The 27,765-nt window shown below is 37.3% G+C and overlaps 1 protein-coding gene and 1 long non-coding RNA gene across 2 annotated transcripts in view; one reads left to right on the forward strand and one right to left on the reverse strand.

The window, feature by feature from the left end:
• Nucleotides 1–1,955: 1,955 nt before the first annotated feature.
• Nucleotides 1,956–27,764, reverse strand: LOC120525800. The gene is made up of 3 exons (XR_005633020.1): nt 27,710–27,764; nt 21,654–21,828; nt 1,956–2,148 (listed from the first exon to the last, which is right to left on the reverse strand). It is a non-coding gene; the product is annotated as an uncharacterized LOC120525800 (long non-coding RNA).
• hddc2 (HD domain containing 2) overlaps nt 26,847–27,765 on the forward strand; it is a 35,168-nt gene continuing 34,249 nt past the window's right edge. Inside the window, exon 1 of the mRNA XM_039748402.1 lies at nt 26,847–26,954. Coding sequence (XP_039604336.1) covers nt 26,895–26,954 — 60 coding nt within the window. The 5' untranslated portion in view covers nt 26,847–26,894. The remainder of the gene's footprint in view (nt 26,955–27,765) is intronic.

Below are 27,765 nucleotides of genomic sequence, written 5' to 3' on the forward strand. Positions count from 1 at the left end.
TACCTTCTCTTATGCAATAATATTATTACTATGTTTTATCACCTCTTATACATTTTTACATTGCTATTTGCCTATTTTGGCTTTAGTTTTTAGATTGCCACTTGAATATTGATATACTGGTATGTGTTTTTAATCTTTACTCTTAAGTTAACTTTCAAAATTTCTCTGTAAAGTTTCTCAAAACTTTTATCCACTTTTTCTGGTTGTTATAAAAGCCAGAAACAGCAGCACCATGCAATTAAACCCTAGCATAGACCCTAGTTCAAAGTGATGATTCTGCTGATCTTCAACTGTTATGGCATAAATAACATTTACACAAATAACACTTAGTAACAAGAGTTTTCAGAATTTGATCCATTTTTTTCTAATTGTTATAAGAGCTAGAAAGTGCAACACTATGTATTTAAACCATAGCAGAGACCGTAGTTCGAAATGACAATTCTGTTAATGAAAATCATTAATGTTCATCTGAACTAGATTCAACTGGTATGGCACAAATAACATGTAGTAGCAAGAGTTTTTAAATGGTGTCTCCATTTTCATTGTAAAATTTGGTATAAGACCACACCAACCTACTTGAACCTGCCACCAACCAACATACACTTTAAAAACTCATCACATTATTTTCGAAGAAATAGGTGAAAAAGATTGGCAAACCTTGTTGAGCCGAATGGCCTGTTCTCCTCAAAACTGATCAAATGATGCATGGCCCAGTCATAGTTAGGTGAGTTGAAATAAAATTAAAGCAGTGAGCTAAGTGGATGTGATTGAATGAACTAATAGTGCATGATCACATGAAAAAGGTACAAAAAAACTAAAATCTGAAGAAGGAGAAAAAAATATTAACACCTGCTGCCCTCTGGAGGAGATTAGAATAATGGACTAGATCAGGGATTCCCAAACTCTATGGGGACCTGATTTCTTCTGTTTATAATTGGACCCTGGACTAATTAAGTGAACTGTTATTTCTCATAGTCTGTGTTTTGGGAACAATACAGAAATTAGAAAACTAAGTTTGGTAAAAAAAAAAACAATATATATATATATATATATATATATATATATATATATATATATATATATTAAAATGTATTAAGCAGTTACAAGGGAATAATGCATTTTTTTCTTTTTAACAATATTTTCATCTTGATTTTCATTCTGTTTTTCCGAGTGTTCTAATTGTTTAATTCATTCTTTATTTTCTCATTAGTGGGTCTAATGCGAAAGTAGTTGCAGCCTTTCATGATTCAGTGTTGTTTGCCTGGGTGTCTGTTCTGCTTGTTTTTAATTGACATTATTAAGATACCGTGAAGGGAGCAAACTGTACAGAGAGAGGGTAAAATATAATGAAAGCATCAAAAGTGAGTTAAGCATTTAAATCTATAGCAAAAATGGAAATACTTCAAAATGTCTTATAAATATAAAAATCTTGCCAATGTGCTTTCTTAATGTAGAGTAAGAGAAGAGAAAAAAAACCCAGCTAATTAATTGAGATCAGTGTTATCAGTTGTCACCGATTATGAATCTGGTTGAAGCAAAACCCTGAAGCCACAATGGGCCCCCAGGACCGACTTTGAGAACCCCTGGCTTAGCACATTTTAATTCTTTTTTTTTACCAAACTTATTTTCTAATTTCTGCATTTTCCCAAAACACAGAATCTGGGAAATAACAGTTTATTTAATTAGCCCAGACTGGTTGGAACAAAAATCTGCAGCCACAATGGGTCAGGACCAAGCTTGGGAATCCCTGGACTAGGTTCATCTGGCTTTGAGCAGAGGGTGAAGGCACACCTTCAATGGCCATTATAAATTACCCAGGAAAAAATAGACCAACCAGCCTGACTTGTTATGGCTACCTTTGCAGAAAAGATTTATTGTCCACAAGGACATGTGTAAGATTGCAACCAGTCTGAAATGGTAAACAAAAAGGCACAGAAAGTCAAGAAATTTCGGGGAACAATAGGAAACCTTATTTAATGATAGTTATTATAATTTTTAAAGAAAATAGAAGGCAGTTGACTGCTATATGCATATCTTGTTTCTTGGTTACTACTAACACCAAGGTGCTGTTAAGTGCAGGAAGGGTCAGAAGAAGAGGAAGATCATGGATGACATCATGAATTGACCAATTGGTTGAGGTCTTCTTGGCTGAGGATGGAAGAGAAGAGATGTTAGGCTGTGGTGTAGCACTCAGACTCTTTACATTGCACCTCAGAAGTATCACACTATGCTCACATGTGTGATACAAGGATATAATGGGCTTCAGAGAAGCAAGAAATAGTCAAGTAAGGGTCAGAGCAAAATTGCAAACCCAGCAACAATCCAAAGTCAAAAGGTCATAATACTAACTAGTTGTCCAAACCCTGACTATAGCTATTACAGTGCTTGTTTTAGGTCTTCAATCCAAAGGCTTGGCAAATTACTGTGTGCACCACTGTGTTTATATATATAAAATCAAACGTCTTTCTGTCTGTATGTCTGTCCACTTTTCATGAGAGAAATGCTTAACAGATTTAGATCAGGTTTTTTCTATAATTTTCTTGAACATTCTGGTTGATTTTGTGACTTCTCTCATCATGCTAAGAATCATAGTTCGCTTGCAGGAGTGATATATTTCTGCTAATCTGTGACAGAGGCCAAGGGGAGAGGAAAGCATGATGTCAGGAGTGGGGAGCTGTGCAGGGCCCTCCTCACTGTCCTGTTTCACTACTACGCTGGCGGAGACACGGGGGACGGCTAGTCTATTATAAAAGAAGTGTAATGACATCATAGGTCAATAACCATATGATTACTAATTTAAAGACGTTAACAACAAACAATATGACAGAGCTCATCCAACAAATTCACAAAATGGTGGGGCCTACAGAAAAACAGCAAAGGTCATGCATGTGTGCTTAGGGTAATCCTGCAAGGCTCTGATGAATTAAACACTACTATCTGGGGAAGAGAGGGGGCACAGTTGCTCACAACTTTGTCTTTCAATCAGCAGTTCTAAAGGACTTTAACCAGGTGATGCCTGACCACATGCCAAATTTCCAAATTTCACATCTGAGTGGTTTTTCTGAGGTACAGCATTAAGTGCATTATTAGTCTACTACTCAATTTGCAGTCATTAAACCACAAATGGATTCCTAAATATACGCCTACAAGATAAGGGATCTCCCTTAAATATTAAATAGACAGATATTAGTATGTCTTTTGATATTTTTTTGGTGAACAGACTTATACTCTATTACCCAAAAAACACAATGAGCATTTGCCTATAAACTTAAGTTAATACACACATGTAGTTCCCAGTGAAGCAAAGTTAAATCAGATAGTTTTATTACTAGTCAGCATTGACTTTTATTTCAGGTTTACAATTATTTCAGTGTTCATAGACAACCTCAAGTATGAAAATAAGCAGAGATGAGTTAGTGACTTTACTGTGCTAAGACTCAGGATGGGTTATGGGGAGATTTGTGGAGGAAAAATGCTTTTGCATGCTGTGCTATATTTTTCATGAGAACTGATTTTCTCACATAGTTCATAATTCTCAGTTAGGATGATTAGTAAATCATCCATTGTGTGTGTTTGTCCTATCCTGTCTTGTGTCCATCTATGCCAAAATGACACAGGTTACTGTATTGGAAAAGGAGGAAAGTTATAAGTAAATAGACTGAACAACTTAATATTGGTTAGACTTTGCAAATTCAAATTGTAACCTTTATTTTCTGCTATGAACATTTTTTTTAATTGTTCAAATTAGATTTTATAGTTAAGCTGTATACAAAGCATATGTCATTTGATAACACTAAAAACACAACCGTCTTCCACAATCATACTCCACCATTGTGAAACATTCAAGGCTCATATTTTTTAATTCAAAATTGACATAATAACAAGGTTTGACTTTTTTAGATTACACTTATAGCATTGAACTGACAAGGTCAAACGTGATCAGTTTTCTTTTTGCCACCTCAGTGGCCTGTTGTGGCATGAGGAGCCATATAATTGTAAGCACAAGCTGTTCTTTACCCAAGAATGTGCTTTGAGAACTCGAACACAAAGGGACTGACAGCTTCAGCTACACTTTAAAATTAATATCCAACTTGTATAATAAGGTGAGAATAAAAACTTGGGCGTAGATAAGGATCATCTTTATTTCTGCATCAGAAGGTTTAAGCATGCTGAATGTTTTCAGAAATGAAGAGTTATGTGATGCACTTTCTGAGATTTCACAGAAAATTACATACTCCATACTCTTGTTTCTATCCTCCCATTACATGACATTTTCTGGAAAAAAAAAATCAAAAAAGTGTAGTATAGTTAGCATATAAATATACAGATATGGGCACAAGCCCTGCAGAGATCTCTTAACTAAATTTCTTACTTGAATATAAATCCACAGGATTGGATAGATAGATAGATAGGTAGATAGATAGATAGATAGATAGATAGATAGATAGATAGATAGATAGATAGATAGATAGATAGATAGATAGATAAGCATATATGCAGGAATTGAGAAGATAATCTGATATCTGAGCCATCGATGTTCTACTATTGCATCTTTCCTGACAGTAACATCAAAGTCAGCACCAAAAGAATATTGAATTATATACATTTTTTTTAGTGCCTTACTGTCATTTATGCTTTTTTTTAAGGATAGAGCTGCCAGGGAAGAGGAAAAGAGGAAGGCCTAAGCGAAGGTTTATGAATGTGGCGAGAGAGGACATGCAGGTGACGGGTGTAACAGAACAAGATGTTGAGGACAGAAAGATATAGAAGAAGATGATCCGCTGTGGCAACCCCTAATGGGAGCAGCCGAAAGAAGAAGAAGACTGTCATTTTTGCTTTTTCCATGAGATATTTGTTGGTAATGTGTATTATATGTTTGTTTATTATAGGAGGGTAAGCACAAAAAATTCCATTATCCTTGCGACATACAGCTATAGTAAATACTATAGCTAACACATCCCAAAAACTGTGTGTTCCTAGATGTGCTGAGGCAGGCAGGTATCCTGCCCAGTACAAATGAATTTACGTAAAAAGGGGAAAAATGCCTCTTTATTATGCTTTACAGAATGACAGTAGGTAAGAATGTATGTAAGAAGGATGTAAATGAATTTACATGACCTTACATGGATTTGTTTTATATGACAGCATATTAGAACTTTTTAATCATAAAATATGAAGCATCATGTTATTTAACCTAAGTCTGGTGCCTTTAGCCAAATTGGAAGTTTCAAAGACTAAAATATCTAAAGAACATGCATATGAGATCAATAGAAAATGATTACTGTATAGTGATTGTATAGGGTGGTCCAGATCTAATTATGCAATTTTCATTATGCTATAACTTATTAAGTTTATTACACAGAGAATTCACAAAAAAATTATTTTTGTTGCTGATAGATGGCAGCACCTGCCCTGCATTCCAAAATGGTGGGGAGGCGGTTGTCAGTCGAACAGCGGGTGTGATGTGTTCGCCTTTTCATAATTGTATAATTAGATATTAGATATGGATATGTAGTTTACACTTAAGCAAATTATAAACTTGAAAATAAGAATATTGAATATCCCGTTGAGAATTTTAAAATCCTCAATTAAAATCCAACCTTTAAGCTGTATTCTATAATTAAACCAGCATAGATAGATAGATAGATAGATAGATAGATAGATAGATAGATAGATAGATAGATAGATAATAGTGTATTTGTCCAAAGAACAAAATTTAGTGTCTACAATATAAAAATTATTTAAAGATAGATATTTCCATTACACACTTTCCTGTACAGAAACACAAACAGCATGGCTCTCCCTGACTGTAACCAAGTTTAAGTATGCAGTTTAAAATTATGCTTCCATAAGTTTGTACGAAAGCAGGTTTCACCTCTTAAAATGTGCCATGTCATTTTCTAACCTGCTCAATTCAGATCAGGGTCAGTTTGGGGAATAGCTTGGAGCCTACCTCAGCCAGCAATAGGGACCTTGGCAGGAACAAACCGTGAACAGGGTGCCAGTCCATCGCAGGATGAGCACACACACACACACCAAATACACACTAGGGGCAATTTAACATCACCAGTTCACCTAACCTTCATGTCTTTGGGCAGTGGAAGGAAACGGAAGCACACGGCAGAAACCCATGCTGACATAGGGAGAACATGCAAGAACACTATGCAGGGAGGATATTCACCTTGGATGTGAACCCTAGTCTCCTTGCTGCAAGGCAGCAACACTACTGTGCCATCACCCTTTAAATGTGCAGTTAGATATTTAGTTTAAACCTAATTTGACCTAGCTTGGTAATGTTCTTGTTTCAATCACTCTTTTTTTCTTTTAGTAAATTCAGCATTTTAACAAGCATGCACCCAGACATACACATGTTGCTAAACATGTCCTTTTCTTTTCTTTTCTAATGTCTAGTGTGTGTTTTCCCAGTCTGTCTGTCTATTGAGTTAGCTGCACTAATGCCAAGTGATGTCTTCAGGGTACTAAGCAGTAATTTCACCCAATGCAGATAGTGAATACCATAAAGATGAGAGACAGCCTCTCTGTCCAACAGGCCTCTTTCATATTGTTATTGATTTGCAAGGTCTAAGGCAGGGGTGCCCACACTTTTTCGGCTTGCGAGCTACTTTTAAAATGACCAGGTCAAAATGCATTAAAAATTATATATATATATACACTCACCTAAAGGATTATTAGGAACACCTGTTCAATTTCTCATTAATGCAATTATCTGATCAACCAATCACATGGCAGTTGCTTCAATGCATTTAGGGGTGTGGTCCTGGTCAAGACAATCTCCTGAACTCCAAACTGAATGTCAGAATGGGAAAGAAAGGTGATTTAAGCAATTTTGAGCGTGGCTTGGTTGTTAGTACCAGACGGGCCGGTCTGAGTATTTCACAATCTGCTCAGTTACTGGGATTTTCACGCACAACCATTTCTAGGGTTTACAAAGAATGGTGTGAAAAGGGAAAAACATCCAGTATGCGGCAGTCCTGTGGGCAAAAATGCCTTGTTGATGCTAGAGGTCAGAGGAGAATGGGCCGACTGATTCAAGCTGATAGAAGAGCAACTTTGACTGAAATAACCACTCGTTACAACCGAGGTATGCAGCAAAGCATTTGTGAAGCCACAACACGCACAACCTTGAGGCGGATGGGCTACAACAGCAGAAGACCCCACTGGGTACCACTCATCTCCACTACAAATAGGAAAAAGAGGCTACAATTTGCACGAGCTCACCAAAATTGGACAGTTGAAGACTGGAAAAATGTTGCCTGGTCTGATGAGTCTTGATTTCTGTTGCGACATTCAAATGGTAGAGTCAGAATTTGGCGTACACAGAATGAGAACATGGATCCATCATGCCTTGTTACCACTGTGCAGGCTGGTGGTGGTGGTGTAATGGTGTGGGGGATGTTTTCTTGGCACACTTTAGGCCCCTTAGTGCCAATTGGGCATCATTTAAATGCCACAGGCAACCTGAGCATTGTTTCTGACCATGTCCATCCCTTCATGACCACCATGTACCCATCCTCTGATGGCTACTTCCAGCAGGATAATGCACCATGTCACAAAGCTCGAATCATTTCAAATTGGTTTCTTGAACATGACAATGAGTTCACTGCACTAAAATGGCCCCCACAGTTACCAGATCTCAACCCAATAGAGCATCTTTGGGATGTGGTGGAACGGGAGCTTCGTGCCCTGGATGTGCATCCCACAAATCTCCATCAACTGCAAGATGCTGTCCTATCAATATGGGCCAACATTTCTAAAGAATGCTTTCAGTACCTTGTTGAATCAATGCCACATAGAATTAAGGCAGTTCTGAAGGCAAAAGGGGGTCAAACACCGTATTAGTATGGTGTTCCTAATAATCATTTAGGTGAGTGTATATATATATATATACACTCTGAGTATCAGAGATGGGTAGTAACGAGTTACATTTACTCCGTACTGTACTTCTAAGAGTAGTTTTACTGCACCATACTTTTTACTTTTACTTGAGTACATTTGCGAAGAAGAAATGCTACTCTTACTCCGCTACCTTGAGCAACCCTCAAATCATTACTTTTTTCCATTAGATAAAGTCTGACAGATAATTTTCAATCTGCTCTGTAGCGTATGCTGTCAAGTTGCGCACACGCCTTCCATTGCGTCTTAACTGCGATTTTAGTTCCCCCTCCTTTCTGTTTCTCAGATCTCTTTTCGGTAGGAAGTCAGTTTTGTTGTTTTTATGAGCAATTAGAAAATGCCTTTCCACATTTTCCTTCTTTGGAATAGCAATGATAGATTGACGAATCAGACAAACGCACTTCGATTGTGACATTGTGAGAGAAAAAAATCCTCTTCCAATTCCACATCCAGCCCATAAACAACACTTTTTTTTTAAAATCCCTTCTTTAGTCGATATAAATTGGAAGGCTAACTAGATCACTTAGATAGCGTTTTGCAGTAGCTCGCGCGTTTGATTGTGCGTGCGGAATGACCAGTGTGTTAGAAGAAAAGAGATCTCAGACTGGCCGCCCTGTATGTCAATCAAGTGGCAAATGCCAGAGGGAGAATATATGATAGACTAACTTTTACATTTTTTTTTTTAAATGTAAAGCGATCTATCTGCCCTACCTTTCCGATCTACCGGTCGATCATGATCGACGTATTGGGCACCCATGGTCATATGAGACTGCTGTGTCTAACAAATGCACTCCACCCAGAAGCAGTGTAAAGCAAAATTACCAAAAATACATAATCCTTACTGGCATATATTAGTCTTTAATTAGATAGATAGATAGATAGATAGATAGATAGATAGATAGATAGATAGATAGATAGATAGATAGATAGATAGATAGATAGATAGATAGATAGATAGATAGATAGATAGATAGATAATAGTTTATTTGTCCAAAGAACAAAATTTAGTGTCTACAATATAAAAATAATTTAAAGAACATTCCCACAGACGATCGGGTTTCCACATCAAAGCCCTTAATGTTTGTTCAATTCCATAGAAGGATGCCTTTAATTGTGGGAAGACTGCACATTCTTGTAGCGTTGATGTATATTTATCAGAGGCACTCTGGTTTCCTCCCAAGACTCAAGAAATACATCTATTATTCTAAATATCTCTTTCATGAGTGTGTTTGTGGTTGTGCTTGTGTGAATCTGGGTCAGTGTTTCACCCTGGATTGGCAACTGCTATGTTCCCAGTACTGTTAAGCCTCTGCTACCTCCATTTAAATTAGGTGGTTATGAAAATAAATGCCTGAATTGCATGATAACCTATTCAGACTTTAAATATGATCCTTTGCCTAATTAAAGCAGAATAACTTGAACCCTTGTAATACAGTACATTTGCTGCCTCTAGTAGTTGGGTAAACGTGTCCCAACCTCCTGCCAGTTCTGCTTGGACTTACCATTAAATGAGCACTTTGTCATTACAGTAGGTCACTTAGTCCTTTATTCCATCAGTAGAAGCCTCATGTCATGTCATGTCATGTAGTGGTCTTCTAGCTGCCTGTTAAGGTTAGACTTTCTCTGTTCTGTCTTTACTTGCTAGATCCAATATACTATCACCTATCAATCTGGAGATGTTGAGTGTCCCGCAAGCCCTCCTCCATGGAATCACATTCTTTCCGTTGTAAACAAATCATTCTCTCCTTCTGTCAAAATGCTACCATTTACTGCCCTGGATTCTTCCTTGGCATCATCACTCCTTTCTGTCTCTCTTTTCCATTCTTATTGTTAGAAATGGAATCTGGGTATTCAGACATTTCATGGCTAACAATGGTTAAGTTCCCATTACCACTCAGCTAAGAGGAAAGATATCAACAGTACAAATTACATTCTGTGAATACATTTTCATCATGAAAATATTTTGAAAAACTAGGGCAGAATACTGTAGTTGGGTTGTATTGGAGAAACTATTCTTTACACCTACTCAGGTACTTTAAAATTACAATGATGCAAACAATGGTGCAATAGAAATCCTTTGTTACTGTACTTAAGCATGTTTTGAGAATATTTATACCTTACTTTCAAAGTTTTCTCTCTACCTTTACTTCATTATATTTTCAAATGCAATTGGCTACATTTACTTGCTTATATTTGCTGGACACATTCGTTATGGTAACATTAAACCAGACCAGAAAACAAAAGGACTACGTAAATATGCACAATGTTTTATTCTGTCAATTGTCTGAAATACAGCATTCCCTCACTTCAGGAAAATTTATATATATGATGAATGCTGATACCTTATCATCTATGCCAGGGGTGGACAGTCAATCCTGGAGGGCCACAATGGCTGCAGGTTTTTGTTCCATCCCAGTTGTTTAATTAGGAAACAATCCTTGCCAATTATTTAATTTCATGGCTTGTTAGAGCTTTAACTCTTCCACATCAGGTCATTCTTATATCCAAGATTTTTTTTCCTTTGTAAGGATATCATCTAAATGATTTGAAGTCTAAAATGGAGTAAATGAGTAATTCTCAGTCTTTCACTTTTTCTTCTTCACCTTCCTTCCAAGTATTTAATTAAACCAAATAGTGCATGATAAATGCACACAAGTTTAAATGGAAACAAGTTAAATACAGAGCTTCTGTTTTCTTTTGTCATTTGCATCTGATTGCTAATAAACAGCCATTAATCTATCTATCTATCTATCTATCTATCTATCTAAAGCCAAGAATACAGCTGTTTAATCCTAAAATAAGCAATAAAGGCTTCACATTCTTAACAAGCAAGACAACTAAAATGAAGCAAAAGTGTTACTTGAGCAATAAGTGTTTCTTATTAAGCAATTGGGTTGGAACAAAAACCTGCAGCCACTGTGGCCCTCCGTGAATTACTTTGCCCACCCCTGATCTATGCAGTCACTCAAAGTACAAAACGAGGTGGGGCTTGACATTTGGAACTGGGCCGGACATTAGTAACATCCATCCCAGTTTCAGATATTCCCATAAGCTAATGCTGCTGAGTTCAGACTCTGTCCTCAAATCAGCCTGGCAAATGAGGCAGAACTGATCCACAAGTTGCAGAGAGGTGTACTTGTATGTTCATGTGCTGTGGGTCACTCACCTCTTCCCACATTATCTTGGCCATCAGAGCTCCAAAATAGATTATGAACTAGTTGGAAAGCTGAAGAAAACTGATAAGCCATTCTTTTGAATGTGAAACTAGAAGTGATAAAGTCCAGATAAAGTGCTTGCATTATCAGGGTTTGTTTTGATGACTAATGTTATTATTAAACTAATTTTGTCTTTTTTCATGTACTGCAGTGATATTTGAACAAAACCGGGAGTCATTTTTGGGATCAGGGAAAGCCCTGAATATTTTCCAATTAAATTAACTGTAATTAGAGGTTTGTGTTATGAACTACTATTGAATTATGATGTAGTCATTAAGGTGTCCACTCGTGCTGAATGTCAGTGCTTTGAGTTGCAGTTATTTGGCTCATACACAAGTGATTTAAATAAAACTTGTTATTCTTCTTCTATAGCTATTCCCATTTTTATATGGGGTTGCTATTTTTTTGACTATATGATGCAAAGATAGAATAGTCTGAATTATTTTAGGTTTGTGAAAACTTTTTTTTGATTATGTTTGAAATGGAGGGTGGTGTGGAGACTGGGGTTTGCATCCTGGGTGCTCACTGAATGGATGTTCTCTCTGTGTCAGCATAGGTTTATTCTGGGTGTCCCAGTTTCCTCCCATAGTCCAAAGACATGCAGGTTAGGTGGATTAGTGATGCTAAACTGGCCCCAATATGTGTGCTTTTGTGTTCACCCTTCAATGGGCTGGTACCCTGTCAAGGCTTTGTTCCTGCCTTACACCCAGTGCTTGCTAGGCTCCAACTTCATAATTGGGTTTCAAAAATGGATGGTACATAAAATGAGGAGGGTTCTTATGTTTACATGTACCATTCCATCTTAAATTTGCCCAATTTTCATTAACAATTTCTCAGTAATTCACATAAATAGAAATTATACTTGATATAAAAACCTATTCAAACCTAACTTTTACAACCTGATAGAATGTGTTAAAAATATTATGAACTTGTCATGTCTTTATTTTACTTTATCTCAGAGTAAGGACATTACTAAATCAATATCGTCCCTAAATTTCTACTTCTGTTTTGGTTCATTAACATATATCAATAGATACTTATTTCAAAAACTGGACATACTTGTTTCTAATTCAGCAAACAGGTCACAAAAATATTCTTCAGAGACCTAAAGCAGAGAGGGCATGAAGTTAAATTTCAGTTCTACTGCTGGGTCACAAATGTACTGTATATATTATGGATTATGGAAGGAACCAGACAGAAATGAGCTTGTTATGGTTTGATTAGCCATGGAGAGGAAATCCTGCAATAAATCCCCTCTGTATGCTTTTCTCTGTGCAACATTAATTACAGCCAACTAAGCAGAAATCCAGTGGTTTAACACTCATTTGGCATCAATGCAGGAGATACTTTAAGGTTAGAAAGTGCTGTCCACTGCACTATTACATGACTAACAAATAGAAATTTACACCGTCTGTAAAGGATGCAATATTTAATACATGGATTATGCTCAGTATTGTGACCTTTAATGATTTTTATATCAACAATATATTTGCAATGTTTGAATAATTGCTTCAAACACAACATTTTGTCAAAACATTTCCTTTACTATATACACATTAATAACTTTGTTAAAAGAGAAATGGCCAACTTTTCTAACCTTATCTCAATGTTTACTGTGCAAATTGTACTTTACAGCTGTGATAAAGATATTTTCGGACTATACTAAATATTTTAAAAGTATGACAATCTTAGACAAAATTAAGAATGGGAACCTCTGATTATATTCTCAAAAAATGAATCAAAGTAAGCTCTTAAATAAAACAAACTCTTTCTCAATTAAAACAAAATACAGTAAGCCTCATCTCAAATCAAAACTGACATTCAGACCCATCTTGAGTCAGACTAACCAGCATGTATCCGCGTTAAGATCCTAATTGTGAGTGATGTTGTCAGGCCTCAGTTTTGGGAATGTCTCCTGTTCTAGTCTTGTTGGGATATATTATTTTCTCATTAATCAGATTAGATTCATGGTAATCCTCAGTTCCCTAACAGCTCTGTCTGTGGTAAACCTGGTGGGATTTTATTGTTAACTGAGCAATGTATTGTGACAAATTAAACTATGCTCTTAGCATGCTACCTTATCTTATTACGTCAGATAGAGCATGTATCAGACCAGCTTGGTAAGAGTGACTGCGTTTGGGCTTAGAGCCTATTCCATCCACCACAGGAAGGCCACAAACTGACTAAACAAAGCAACTGGGGGATAAGTTGTGCCTGAGCACATTCAGTGATAACTGGCCTAGGAAGTGACAGGTAAACAAATTCTGTTGTTCTGAAGTATGGCTGTTTATGATTGGCTCTGAATCAGAGGCCATTCTGTACTATGATATCCCATATATTTGTGAATTGTGGTAAGAATAGTACTGTATATATTTGATCACCTTGCCTTCACCATCTGACAATGAAGAGAAGACCATGATGAAGACAACTCTGTTTCTGCAGCCATACGGATACATGCATGTGGCCATGTGTTCGCAAAGCAGGCAAGACTAAGGATAAGCCGAGTGTGCTGTCTATGGACGCAAGATGTGCTGCTACTTAGGCTGTAAGGGTATGGTTAGTCAATATTCACATAGTATTCTGTTTCCTTAATATTTTTGGGCATTTTTATTAATGCATAATTAAATGTGTAGCTTAAATACTTGGTGTTCCTTTACAATGTCTAATTGCCTGAGGTTACAGATGTAAAAGAAGGGAGGAAATGATAAAGTACCTGACTATAGAGGGCTGTGTATAGGATTTTAGACATTTTATTAAGGTCTACACAATAAAGTGTATAAAATGGGAAAATAGGGTCACCATAGGACCTTACACGATGAAACAGTTCACTTAATGAGGAAAAGCTGAAAAGTGTGGACATTTACTGATGTTGGCCTTATTTAACATTACGTTCAAATTTATGGTCTTGTGTACGGGGTATGGTGGAATTATTACTTGAATGTCTGAGCTTGCTGTACCATTGTTTTTATTTTAAATATGTCAGTATCTTTGAAGTATTACTTAATATTTCTGTAAGTCATTTTCCTTTCTCTGCTATTTAGAGAGGTAGGGGAGGGGGTGTCTGTCCATATTTCAATATTCTTGATTTCTAAGATATTCATTGTCATACCGCTCAACTAACTAACTCATTTCCCCTGCGTTTTTTCACATTCTGATCACTCTTTCTCCTTCTAATATTGCTTGCCACCAACTCTCATCTGGAATGTACAGTAAACTTCAAACATTTCTCGGTTTGGATTGACTTTAGACACCTTCTTCCTAGTGATGCCTGGTTTTATGATTCTTGATATTTTTAGTCAGGGCAGCTCGCTGCTGCCTCACAGTAAGTAGACCTAGGTTCACGTCCCGGGTCCTCATTGCATGGAGTTTGGTTTTAGGTTTCTTCTGGGTGTTTTGGTTTCCTCCAACTGTTCAAAGACATGCAAGTTAGGAGAATTTATAATACTAAATTTGCCCTAGTATGTGTGTGTGTGTATGTTTGCCCTGTGATGGACTGGTGCCCTGTCCAAGATTTGTTCCTACCTTGCACCCTCTGCTAGTTGGGATAGGCACCTGCGAACCTGGTCTGGATTAAGTGGTTTAGAAAATTACATGACATTTTTAGTGTCCATAATTTGTCTCTGTGTTTATTTTGTGCATGTTTGTGTTGTATAAACATTTTCTAAATATTTGACCTTATGTTTTGTATTTTTTGTATGTTATTTTTGAGCACCAGTGCCACCATTTTGCATCATACTGTTCTTAACAAAGGCACCCATTGTACCCTAAGGCCACAGAAAGTTGTAAGTGGTGTCATCGCTTTACAGTTATAGAAGATAGCGACACACTCCAGGTAACATCCAAGCTTGTGGATAAATTTTCTCATCTAAACTCCCTTTGCTATCTAGCTTCAATAAACTTTTGACAATCAGGATCTTTTGTTTGTTTTTCTTTTTTTTTTACTTTGATTATAACTCTTAAGTTGAAGGGTTTTCTCTCACGTTCATTTTATCAACACCTGGTCTATTTCTGTGACTTTTTACCCCTTCCAATTTCATCTTACTCTTGTGGCACACATGGCTTTAAGCCTTCTGTATATCCTATTGGACCAGGTATCCATGAATGCGCCCTTGCTGCCTGCGCCCAAGTGTATTCTTAAAGAAAATGGACTTACAAACAAGCTCAGTTTTCTCACAAAGAGTACTTTATTATTGTAATGCTTCAGTGAGAGCAGCATTCAATAATTAGCAATCTGGAGAATGAAAAGCAAAGAAACGAGTTAACGCAACACGTCAGAAACTGTCAAAACTCAAGGACAGATCAGAAACAGCACTTTCTGTAATTTTATTGTGTATTTTTCAAAAGGGGCCGCTGACCAGAGCACATGTAATTTAGACAGCACCAGTTATAATTTTCTGTGCAGGTCCACTCTGTCACAATTGTATCATTATACCATATCTAATAGAAAGAAATATTTTTACAAAATATTAAACTCCCTGAGGGTAAGAATAACATTAATTGCTCTCACATTCAGCATTCCTAAACATCTGGTGCCAGTTGCAAGAAATACCTCCCAAGTTGGGTGTGAATTCATGCCTGAAATTTGACATTGAAATTAGTTTGGCTACAGCCTTTCAAGTCAGGCTTACTTTACAAAAACTGTCTATGTAGATCAGCAAGAAAAACAACTGAAAAGGATTTCTCACAGAATGTCACATGTAAAAGGTCAGGCTCTTTAGTCCCATTTTACTCTTACTAGGGTGAACTGGACCTACATTTCATATCTAATTAACGTCTTTACCTGACAGTGACATTGTGTAATGGAGGCAAATGAACACCTAATATTCATCTACAGATAAATTTGGAAGTTGGCTTCTGGATGTCTCATAAAGATACATTTTGAGTGTAAGTTTCTGTATTTAAAATATTAAAAAAAGAAATATTTACATTTCTGACACAAACCCATTAAATCGATCTGAATCTTTCATTCTCATTTCTCCGTCAGGTCATTCTGATCACATACAGTATTACAGTCTGTGCTCCATATTTTAAGTAGCACTGCATATACTGAAGGAGTTTTGAAATGTAATTGCTGGCCTTGAAGGTTATTTAAATATCACAGTTCAGAAAGACCTGTCAAAATTACAAAGTTTTTGTTTTTTTCTACAATGCCTTTATCTTGATCAAGCAAATTCCAAGTCCAAAGCCTACATGTTATATGTTAGATTTTGACAGAAATTGATATATCTGAGATCAATTTACATTCTTAAATTAAACACAAATTGAATCATTTTGCCCACCCATATACTAAAGAAACAATGGCCCTGCCCTTCCTTGAATTACATGCCTAGAAGGCAATGCAATTTCATTTTAACAAAACTTTCATCTCTGCTAAATAACCATGCACAAATTGTATAAATATGAGCATAATATCTCTAAGAAAATATTCAGAGCATAGCTCAACTCGGTAATTCTGTTTGTAAAATTGTAAAGGCCAAAGACAGTCAGCTCAAATATCGTTGATGACTTCTGAAGTGCTTGTAAAAATAGGCTTACAGTACAATGAAGAGGCACAGTATAGTAAAAGAGTGTTTGTTAACCATGATTCCTTTTGTTGTTTGCCGTTGAAATTTTCTTTTAGTATATTATGGCATATTTTTGTAGAAAATAAGATTTCCAGATTATAGTCAACCTTCAAATGCTGCCTCTTCCTGGTCAGATGTATAATAATAAAAATCATAATAATTTTTTCATTTATATAGTGTTCTTCTCTCTACTCAAAATGCTTTACACAGAGAGTGGGCATCCACTTGGATCATGCGATGGCAGCTGTTTTGTGTCAGTACACTCACCATGAATTAGCTATTAGGTGCTGAAGGGGTAAAAGAGATAGTTAGCCAATTAGGGAAAGGGAATGATTAGGGGCCCAGAATGACTAGGATGTGGTGGGTAATTTATCCTGATATAGCACATAATGTGAAAAAAGTGTTGTTGAGTGTACAAGTGGATTTCATGTAATAATTCAATGTTGTATGCTTTGTAAACTGTGAGGAAGTCTCTTTGTTTAATTAACCCTTTAGCTCTTTGTCAGTTCAAAAGTGGGTAAATAAGTAAATGCTGCTGTATAAATCCTTTAAAGATTGGAGGCCAATTTATTTGGATACCTCAAAGACTGTTCTCCCTTTCTTCAGAAAGGTACCATTAGTATTTGCCTAAGGACACACTGAAAAAGGGAAGACAGTACTTCCAGACTAGACATACAGACATTCTATAGAAAGGTACAATCATTTCTAGACAGGGATTCCAGAGATCACCCTTTTCAATTATGCCCTCAGAGGAATATAAAAGAAAAAAATCACTCATGGGTGGTCATTAGTTCTCTTATCTTCTTCCCAAGAGAAGGAACTCTACTGGAGAGACTGCTCAAGGTATTTTAATTAGGACATTGGTTGTTTCTTAGAAAATGTTGTAATCAACAGAAGACCCTTATGTCAGCATTTACACACCAATGACTTGCTTGAGTGAAATGAGAAACTCCTGCATGCCGTCTTTTGCCTTTAATGAAGGACACCCTACTGGTCATACCCAACACAGATCAGGTATCTGACACAGATTATCTTCAAGGTTTGTGAGTGTAAAACATAACACATGTGACATCAACCACCAGTACTAACGGCTTGGTAGGAAAAAAAGAGAAACATATTTTCTATTTTTATTACTATAGTAGCTCATTTAAATTTAACCTTCAAAAAAGCATTAGGAGCACAAATGCCTCACAAAATGTTTTATAAAACAAAACCAAATAAAGTCCATCATTTGCTTAACAGAAGAACAGGAATAACTAAACAAAACATTTAGTCAATCTTGCAAGGAATGGTTTAAACATCTTTTGGGTGGGTTACAGGCCAAGGAATCCAATGGTCACATTACTTTTTTGTTTTTAGAATATTTTACCTATGTTACTAATCATTATGTTCTCCTGTAGAGTCATGTTGTGTGTGAATAGATGCCCCTAATTTCAGACTGTGTTTAATGTTGCTAAATGGTTGCTAGGCTGGATGATCAGAAGTGTGCAATGGGTGATGTCATTACCCCGGCAGTATAAAGTTCAGTGTCATTGTATGTTCAAGTTTGTGCATACAACCAAAAAGCCTAGTGCTTTTATTGTGTCTTTAATAGGACCTCTGTTTACAAATTCTTTCTGTTCTTTGAATTTTAAATACAGGTATGTTATGTTTTGACTCTGGATACATGAACTATTTTGGTTAATGAATTACTTTCTAAGTTTCTTCTATGTTTCTTAAACTATGAGTTTTATTTATTGGATTCTTGCTCACGAAAGTATATGTGTTCCTTGATCATAAAAAATTAGACAAATGTTTAATGGGTGCAAGCAAGTTATACAGCAGGCATGCGACGATATCGCTATATAGAGATGTGGTGAAATCACTTGTGTCAAATTGTAGCAAAGGGACACATCAGCAATCCCAAATACCGGTGGTAATGGCAAAAAAAGCAGTGAAAACATCAAAGAAATGGGAAAAAATAAAAACAACAATAAAATCATGACACATAATGTAAATAGAAACTTATTACCATAGCTGCGGTAAATTACATCATTGGAGCACACCATCACGAGTATCAGGGAGAAAATGGGAAAACATGAAAGGACACAAACGCACATAAAAAGAGTTTAACATCTGTTAAAACATTGAACATTTACTGTCATGGCCTGTCGCTTGTTGACTTCTGAATCTGATTAAAGTACTTCAGTTATGAGTTATTTTAAGAAGTCTTTTAATTAGAGCTCAACAATTGGTTTCAGTTTAAAGCAAACATTTAGCTTAATTAAAAATTGAATACCAGTAAAAGTCTATGGAACAAAAGCACACAAATAAATTCATGTAGGAAAAATGCCCCCACCAACAAATGTGTGTAAATATTTACACATTTAAACTAAGGTAACTACCCCCATTAATAATTTCTCCTTTACCATACACCATATACCAATGAAAAGACATTACTTACTGGAAACATATTTTTTTTATGAAAACTTGATTGACATGATGACAAATGAAAAAAGGAAATGTTCCAGAGTAGAACATATTGTATACACTCACCTAAAGGATTATTAGGAACACCTGTTCAATTTCTCATTAATGCAATTATCTAATCAACCAATCACATGGCAGTTGCTTCAATGCATTTAGGGGTGTGGTCCTGGTCAAGACAATCTCCTGAACTCCAAACTGAATATCAGAATGGGAAAGAAAGGTGATTTAAGCAATTTTGAGCGTGGCATGGTTGTTGGTGCCAGACGGGCCGGTCTGAGTATTTCACAATCTGCTCAGTTACTGGGATTTTCACGCACAACCATTTCTAGCGTTTACAAAGAATGGTGTGAACAGGGAAAAACATCCAGTATGCGGCAGTCATGTGGTCGAAAATGCCTTGTTGATGCTAGAGGTCAGAGGAGAATGGGCCGACTGATTCAAGCTGATAGAAGAGCAACTTTGACTGAAATAACCACTCGTTACAACCGAGGTATGCAGCAAAGCATTTGTGAAGCCACAACACACACAACCTTGAGGCGGATGGGCTACAACAGCAGAAGACCCCACCGGTACCACTCATCTCCACTACAAATAGGAAAAAGAGGCTACAATTTGCACAAGCTCACCAAAATTGAACAGTTGAAGACTGGAAAAATGTTGCCTGGTCTGATGAGTCTCGATTTCTGTTGAGACATTCAAATGGTAGAGTCAGAATTTGGCGTAAACAGAATGAGAACATGGATCCATCATGCCTTGTTACCACTGTGCAGGCTGGTGGTGGTGGTGTAATGGTGTGGGGGATGTTTTCTTGGCACACTTTAGGCCCCTTAGTGCCAATTGGGCATCGTTTAAATGCCACGGGCTACCTGAGCATTGTTTCTGACCATGTCCATCCCTTCATGACCACCATGTACCCATCCTCTGATGGCTACTTCCAGCAGGATAATGCACCATGTCACAAAGCTCGAATCATTTCAAATTGGTTTCTTGAACATGACAATGAGTTCACTGTACTAAAATGGCCCTCACAGTCACCAGATCTCAACCCAATAGAGCATCTTTGGGATGTGGTGGAACGGGAGCTTCGTGCCCTGGATATGCATCCCACAAATCTCCATCAACTGCAAGATGCTATCCTATCAATATGGGCCAACATTTCTAAAGAATGCTTTCAGCACCTTGTTGAATCAATGCCACGTAGAATTAAGGCAGTTCTGAAGGTGAAAGGGGGTCAAACACTGTATTAGTATGGTGTTGCTAATAATCCTTTAGGTGAGTGTATAATCTAAGGGAAAAAACTATACAAATATTCAGAGAAAACAAAGCAAATGAAAAAACATGAAAACACATAAAAAGAGCACCTGCCTAAACTGTGAAAATTTACTGTAATGAAATTGAGCTTGTTGACTTCTGAACCTAGTTGACTAACATAGACTGCTTAGGCAATGAACTTCAAAAGTGTTAAATGTTTAAGATTTTTGAAAAAGGCAATGCCTGTTTTAAGGCATTTTAATGTACTCCTCCAGTTATACAGTGCTCTCAAAATTTCATGAATAGGCCATATATTTTTCTGGTTTCTGTAAAAAACTAAGTTTTCCCCTGGGGCGAATAAAGTACTAATCTATCTATCTATCTATCTATCTGTTTTAGCATTTAGAGAAATAGGTAAATTCTGCATGATTTCATGATTTATATTAAAGACATAAAATGAAATACAGTGTAACTAGTATACATATTTATAGCCATCCTGGTGATATATTCATAATGTCATTCTAAAACCATGGAATTTTATGCTTCTGGTAGTTTGTTATGAAATTTTAGAAACTGACTTTTTTTACAAAACCAATAACTCAATTGAAACAAATATTGTAATTATCTCTGCAAAGAAAAAAATGAAACCTCACTTGTTTTTCTCTTGTTTACTTTTCTTTTGTTTCAGTACTTTAAAAATGAAAGTACAAGTACTTCCATTTACAACAGAATGATTTATAAGTTGTTTTTAAAAATATATTAATTGGTGCAAAATGACTGGTTTCAATTCAAAGCAGAAGTCTGGTTTAATTTAAAATGGTGTACTAACAAAAATTTACGGAACAAAGGTACGTAGATAAAAAAAAATGTGAAAAATATGTGCAGAAAAAATGCACACGGTGGCAAATGTGTGCAAATATTTAAGGTAAGATAACCCCCTCCCATTTCTAATTTGTCCATTACATATACAGCAGACATAAAATTTCAATCCTCTTGTGAATTTTGATATTACCACTGAAAAAAATGTATTTACTGGAAAGGATTTTTTTTATAAAAACAAGCAAAAGTGAAAAATGAAAATGTGACAATTGTGACTCAGTGAGGAATGACACACTGGAGAAAATAAATGTTAAGGCACCAACCCGATCACCCCCGTTTAATTCTCAAAGGCTTTTCATTCAAAGTTAAAATAAACAAGTGCACTGGGGTACAAATGTAATCAAACCAAAAAGTAGATCACCTCTTAGGGCTTAAGCAAAGGTTTTCATTGAGATAGGTCAAGGGGATATACTGTAGCTCTATGTTGTGAGCTGCTCTGATCATAGAATGATGCCTCCTTCTGGTGGCCTCAGAACTTATAGTTGTGGCCCGGAAGGGGTGGAATCAGATGCCCTCACTGGGTGTCATTCTTGGTACTGTGGAAGGAAGGGGAGACAACATGATTAGAACCAGTGCCCTCTCTTGTCCAGGGGTGGTATTTACGCACCTTAGATGAGCCCAGAGGGTGATCCTCTGATGCACACATATGACACTGTACATAATCTAAGGAAAAATACTATACAAGCATTCAAAAAAATACAAAAGGACGTAAATAAAAGGTTAACTGTGCTGCATAATTAATTTAGAGCCACATTATGTGCAAAGAGTCTAAAAGATGTATTGTAAAGAGCAGGCAAATCGTATAATTTCTGTGTCTACAAAATTAAATTCCTACACTGTCTTCATAACAACTACCCGAGCTGTGCACATTTGATGCAGTGTGCTTTTTTTTTCTGCACACATTACTTGTATCATCATTCTAAATGCTTGATAATAATGCTCTGGAAAGAGAAGCTGGAATGACTAATGTTTGTTAGTTACATTGTTTTTGTGGTTCCTTGCATCCAGCATTGCTGCAACTTTAGGTATGTTTAAGTGTACAATTTAAAGTATGTGCACATTGTATTTTATGGCTATGATCACATTGCTAAAATTAAACAGAAGACAAATGTGTTGCATTTAAGTGATTTTCTTAGGTATAAATTTCCTTAACTGGGGTGGTACAATGGTGTAATGGTTGTGCTGCTGCCTTGCAACAAGGAGACTGGGGTTCATGTCCCACGTACTCTCTGGAGTGGAGAGGATGCAAGGATGGTGTGATCACTACAGGGCATCCCAGATTTCCCAAGCCTCGGACACAGCAATGCTGACAACAGTTCTGCGTTCACATAAGACTTTTACTGTATAAAAGTGCATTTCAAAGGCTTTCTTTCAAAATCAGATATAAAGTAATTCCTTTACTTTTCTTCTCCTCCTCCACCTTTCTCCAGTGATCGTTTTCCACCTCCTCCTATCTCTGACTCCTCAGGTGAATGTGGAGCAATCCTTTACAACCTGAACCTGGGACTACTTTTGGGTGAAACTAGTAGGGGGAGCCACAGATCCCCACATCCCAGACACAATTGGATCCTAAACCATTCCATGTTTGAATAAAAGTTACTTTATTACTCTCAGTACCGTAACCAATAAGCAAATACCACAACCAAGTTCAAATAAGCAATCCTCTTCCTCTCCTTCCACTTCTCCAAGTGGGCTTTGTCCACTGCTTCCCAGCTGAAAATCTTCAAATGGACGTGAGGTGGTTTATTTTATACAAGACCCGGGAATAGTTGTCAGATGTCAGGGAACAGCCTGTAGGACTTATGGGTCAGGCAGAAGCTCCCCAAAGTAGGGATGACTTCTTTACACAGTGCCCTTTGTTGGCACTCGGGGACCCTGACAGAGTTGTTCTTCCAGACTTCAGGTCCCATGATTCCCATGCAGGTGTCTAAACTGGAATGTGACCTGAGAAGCTCTGCCACCTCCCGTGTAGGGGGATAAACAGTCCCTGTCCAACCATTATACCATGAATACCCCGACTGGGATAGGATGCACTAGCCATCCTGGCCAGGTTGCTTATCCCATTACTTTGTCCAGCCAATATGGCCTCCCAGCCAGATAAGGCATCACCTTCCATCCCAAATGGGATATCAGTCCATCCACCCTGGCAATTACATGGGTCAGGTGGAACCTCTTTGTAACAGCAGAGTCTGCCCCCAGTAGCTCCTACTAGTGGCACCCAAGGATTTCAACAAGGCTGCCTATCAAAACTACAACTCTCATGCAGACCTGGTGGTGTCTGAATGGGAACCATGGCAGTGTACTGGGGAAACACATGGTCCCCGATAGCCAGTCTCCCTCTGTCCTTCCATCATAACGGCCTCTTGACCTGGAAAGGTACCACTAATCAATGCCTGACCACCCATATCCCTCCTTTAAAAGGGCCCTCCCTGCCAGGTAAGTATCTATCCATCCCAGCCAGGATGTCAGCCAACCTGTATCATCTATGACAACGGATAATTTGATAACTGAGCACTCAAGTAATAAAGAACTACCACTAGGCAGTTACAGTATACTGAGTATCTTATAAATAAGTCAGAAAAGTATAGCACTAATAATCCAATTGAGGTTGCTGTTGCTTTGCTGAAAATAATGTGAACTTAATTATTTGTATCATATAATCCTGTGAGTCACCTACTCAGTTTTTATAAAGATCTATGTCCCATGGTCAAACTTGCTTACATCTTTCCAGATCCTTTTATTCATTTCTTGCCAAAGGGATTTCTAATATGAAATTCAAGTCTCATACTTGTTGCTGCAAGGTGATTCTCCCACACATCTCTGTTTATGATACAGTAAGTGTGTTTCAAAAAGTACAGGGTGATGAATGAAAAAAGAGCATCTCCTGCACCCCATACAGTACAAAAACCTCTTCTGATTCACTGTAGCTGTAGAGTCATACACCCATTTTCTGTACATGGTTTACGTGTTGCAAAGTTATAGAAACATGGAGCTTACTCCAGTAGCACAGGGTAAAAGGCAGAAGCCAGCCTATTGCAGGACACACTCAAGTATACCTATCCTGCAACTCTTCCCCAGTCAGACCATTTTCCTTCAAATCTTCTTTTACTTTATCCATCCAGATCTGCTTCATCCTCCCTCGCTTTCTCTTTCCCTGTACTTCCATTCTCATCACATTTCTGCCTACATACTCATTGTCTCTCCTCATCACATGCCCATACCACTTCAACCTACTTTCCTGTACTTCCTTTCATATTTCCCCCACATTTGTTATACATCTGATTGTCTCATTTCTTATTCTGTCCTTTTTTTGTAACTCCATACATCCATCTCAACAGTTCCATTTCTGCCTCATCTAACTTCTTCTCCTGTGCTCCCTTTACTGTCGTTGTCTCAGCTCCATACATCATTGCTGGTTTACCACTGTCTTAAAAACCTTACATTTAACCTTCACCTTAATTCTACGATCAATAAATATTTCTGATAGCTTTTTCTGATTGTTCAATCCATATCGCACTTTATGGGTTATCTCTGTATCAAATTGTTCATCTTGGGCTACTACTGGTCTTAGATATAAGTAAATGTATCCATAATAGCTCTCTTTGCATGTTAACTTCTGAATCCTGATCATCATTAAACCTCATATATTCTGTGTTCTTTCTAATTACTCAGTATTCTCTCTTCCAAAGCCCTTCTCCATCTTCCTCTTTTCTGGTAATATACAACACAATGTCATCAGCAAAAAGATCAAAGAGGTAAGGACTTAAAGAAGTTCCCTAATGCAGACCTACTGTATCTGGGATCTTGTTTGTTACCCCAACACAGCTTTTAACCCTCATACATATTCTGGAATATCCTCACATATTTTCCTGTTGCTCTTTTTTCTCCCATAAACTTCCAGACCTTTTGACATTGCATTCTATCATAAGCATTCTCCAAATCAATAAACTATGCACACTTTTCTGTTTTTCTTGATACATCTCTGTAAGCTTCTCAATGCAAAGACTACGTCAGTTGTTCCTCTCCCTGGCACAGAACCAGACTGTTCCTCCCCTGTGGTGGTCTATTCCCTAAGCCTTTCCCAAATTTTCATTGCATGTAATATCAGCTTTATCCCTCTATTTACTCAATCCAGAAATCTCCTTATTAATGGGTACAATCATAATGCTCCTCCACTCCTCTGGTATTCTCATAGATCTGCATTAGATCTCACAACACATCTGCTCCCTCTTTTGTTAAACTCTTTCACACTCTGGTTCTGTTGCTCTTCAATTTTTCATTCTTTTCAGTTCCTCCTTTACTTCCTCCTTCCTCATTCTTACTTCTAGCCCATCTATCTCTATCCCCAAACACTATCCTTGGACTTTTTTTTTCCATTCAACAGCTTTCCAAATTACCACTTCCATCTATTCTTATCACACTCACTCAAGACAACACCTTGCTCATCTTTCATGTGCTCAATCTGACCAATATCCTTTCCAGCTTTGTTCCTAGCCTTTGCTATATCCAGGCTTGGGACCAGCACCACGTTGAGCCAGTTTGCCTCCCTGGTGGCTAGATTGCAACCGAGAGAGGACATGCAGGTGATGGGTGTAACAGAGCAAGATGCAGAGGACAGTAAGATATGGAAGAAGAAGATTCGCTGTGGCAACCCGTAATGGGAGAAGCCGGAAGAAGAAGAAGATAATGAAGAAGATTTATGCATGGCCTTTAAAACCCAACAATTAACCTCAAATTCTGACATCTTTGGGATATTGAAAGAAATTAGAGGCTCTAATTTAATCTAATAGAGCACCCTGAAGAAGCTGTTATAAACACATGGAGAACATGTAGATTCCAAACAGGCAGTGCCTAGCGAGGAAGCAATGCTAACCAACATACCATAGGATAAGCTCTAAAAATGTAAACTCTAATGCAATGAAACAACATTTGAAAATTATGAGTAATAGGCTGAAAACTGAAAATAAATGAAGAACACATCCTAGAAGAGAAAGCTAATATACTGTGACACAGAGACACTCAATGTATAAAAAAACATTTTTTCTTTTAATACTGGCAGTGTTATATATTCATGTAATGTGATCACTATAAAATGGCAATAGTGTACTCCATTTCAGCACCTCTTTAGTCCCGATACCTGGACTCATACACCAGGCAGCATCGGTTAGTAGTAGTAGGCAAACTACGAATTCCCCTTCAAACTTTAATAAAACACCCACATTACCAAAAGCTATAACCCAACATTAAACACAAGAACTATTTTAAAATACAGCATTAGTTAAATCATAATTAACTGTTTAATATTAGCTGCTGAGCCGCAGAGCCTCCTGGGAAGTCACACAAAATAATTCTTAACACTTGCCTAAATTGTGTGCAATTGCAGAGTAAGTGGGGCATTATTATTGAAAGTACTACATGCAACGCGCTGCATCTGAAAACGCTGCACAAATTCCTGCTAACAAGTCACGTTGAAAATTGGGATAGTCGGGGGCGCAACGCCATCTACCGTTTGAAAAATAGAACGTGCCGCACAAAAACCATCCCGGCTGGCCTCACGGTCTCTCCGACTTCAAGTTCCGTTACATCACATTCGACGTCCAAGATGGCTGCACGTTCACCGAATAAGTTACTCGAGTTCACGAAGCTCATCGGGCAATTAAAGGTGATCAGTATTTCTGAAATAAGTAGTTTTGCCTCGCCGGTCTTGGGCGTTGCCTAATCACAGCTAATTTCGAAAGGGCATCCAGACGGAAGGCAGATTTGTTTTAGTACGGAGAATGACGGGATGGGGCTTTGCAGTTCGGTTCTGTAGATGGGACTCATTTATTTAAGAGTTCCTTGTGTTTTAACGGAAACAACGTGTAATCGCTTGTGGCAGTTAAAATTACATTAAAAGATAAAAAATAAAAACGAAAGTCTCTTCTTAGGTAAAGCAAGTTAACTGTACAGCGCACGTTTCCCAATAATTAGTATACTATGATAAGTAATTTGTGCGGTGTATTTAACAAGTGTCGGTAATCGAAAGAAAAGGATGCGGTGACCTTAACTGTTAAATGTTTCAGGCAGAGCAACACCAACGAATGTTTATTTAAAAAGAAATACATGTACAGTATATAGTGGAAAATGCAAATTGGTTGATCAGTTGAAAATTATTTGAAGTTGAAATGCTATTTTAACAATTCTATTCAATTTACTGGATTTGGACACGTTCTTCCAAGATAATACTTAATAAAAAAAAATGTAAGGCTGGTTAATGCTGCTGCGTGTGGATTTTTTCTTGGTGCTACAGCCATAAAACAACAAGATCAAGAGTAGAAGACAGGAGAGTGTTAAATCTAAAATCTGCACATAGCAATCCGATAAAGTACACATTTTTATAGTTTGAATAACTATGCATACAATGTATAATTTACTCACTCAAGAAATGATGGCTAATGAACTGCATCCAAACTTTGCATTGAATGGCTCAATGC

Source organism: Polypterus senegalus, chromosome 3 (genome assembly GCF_016835505.1).
Source record: "Polypterus senegalus isolate Bchr_013 chromosome 3, ASM1683550v1, whole genome shotgun sequence".
Lineage (NCBI taxonomy): Eukaryota > Metazoa > Chordata > Cladistia > Polypteriformes > Polypteridae > Polypterus > Polypterus senegalus.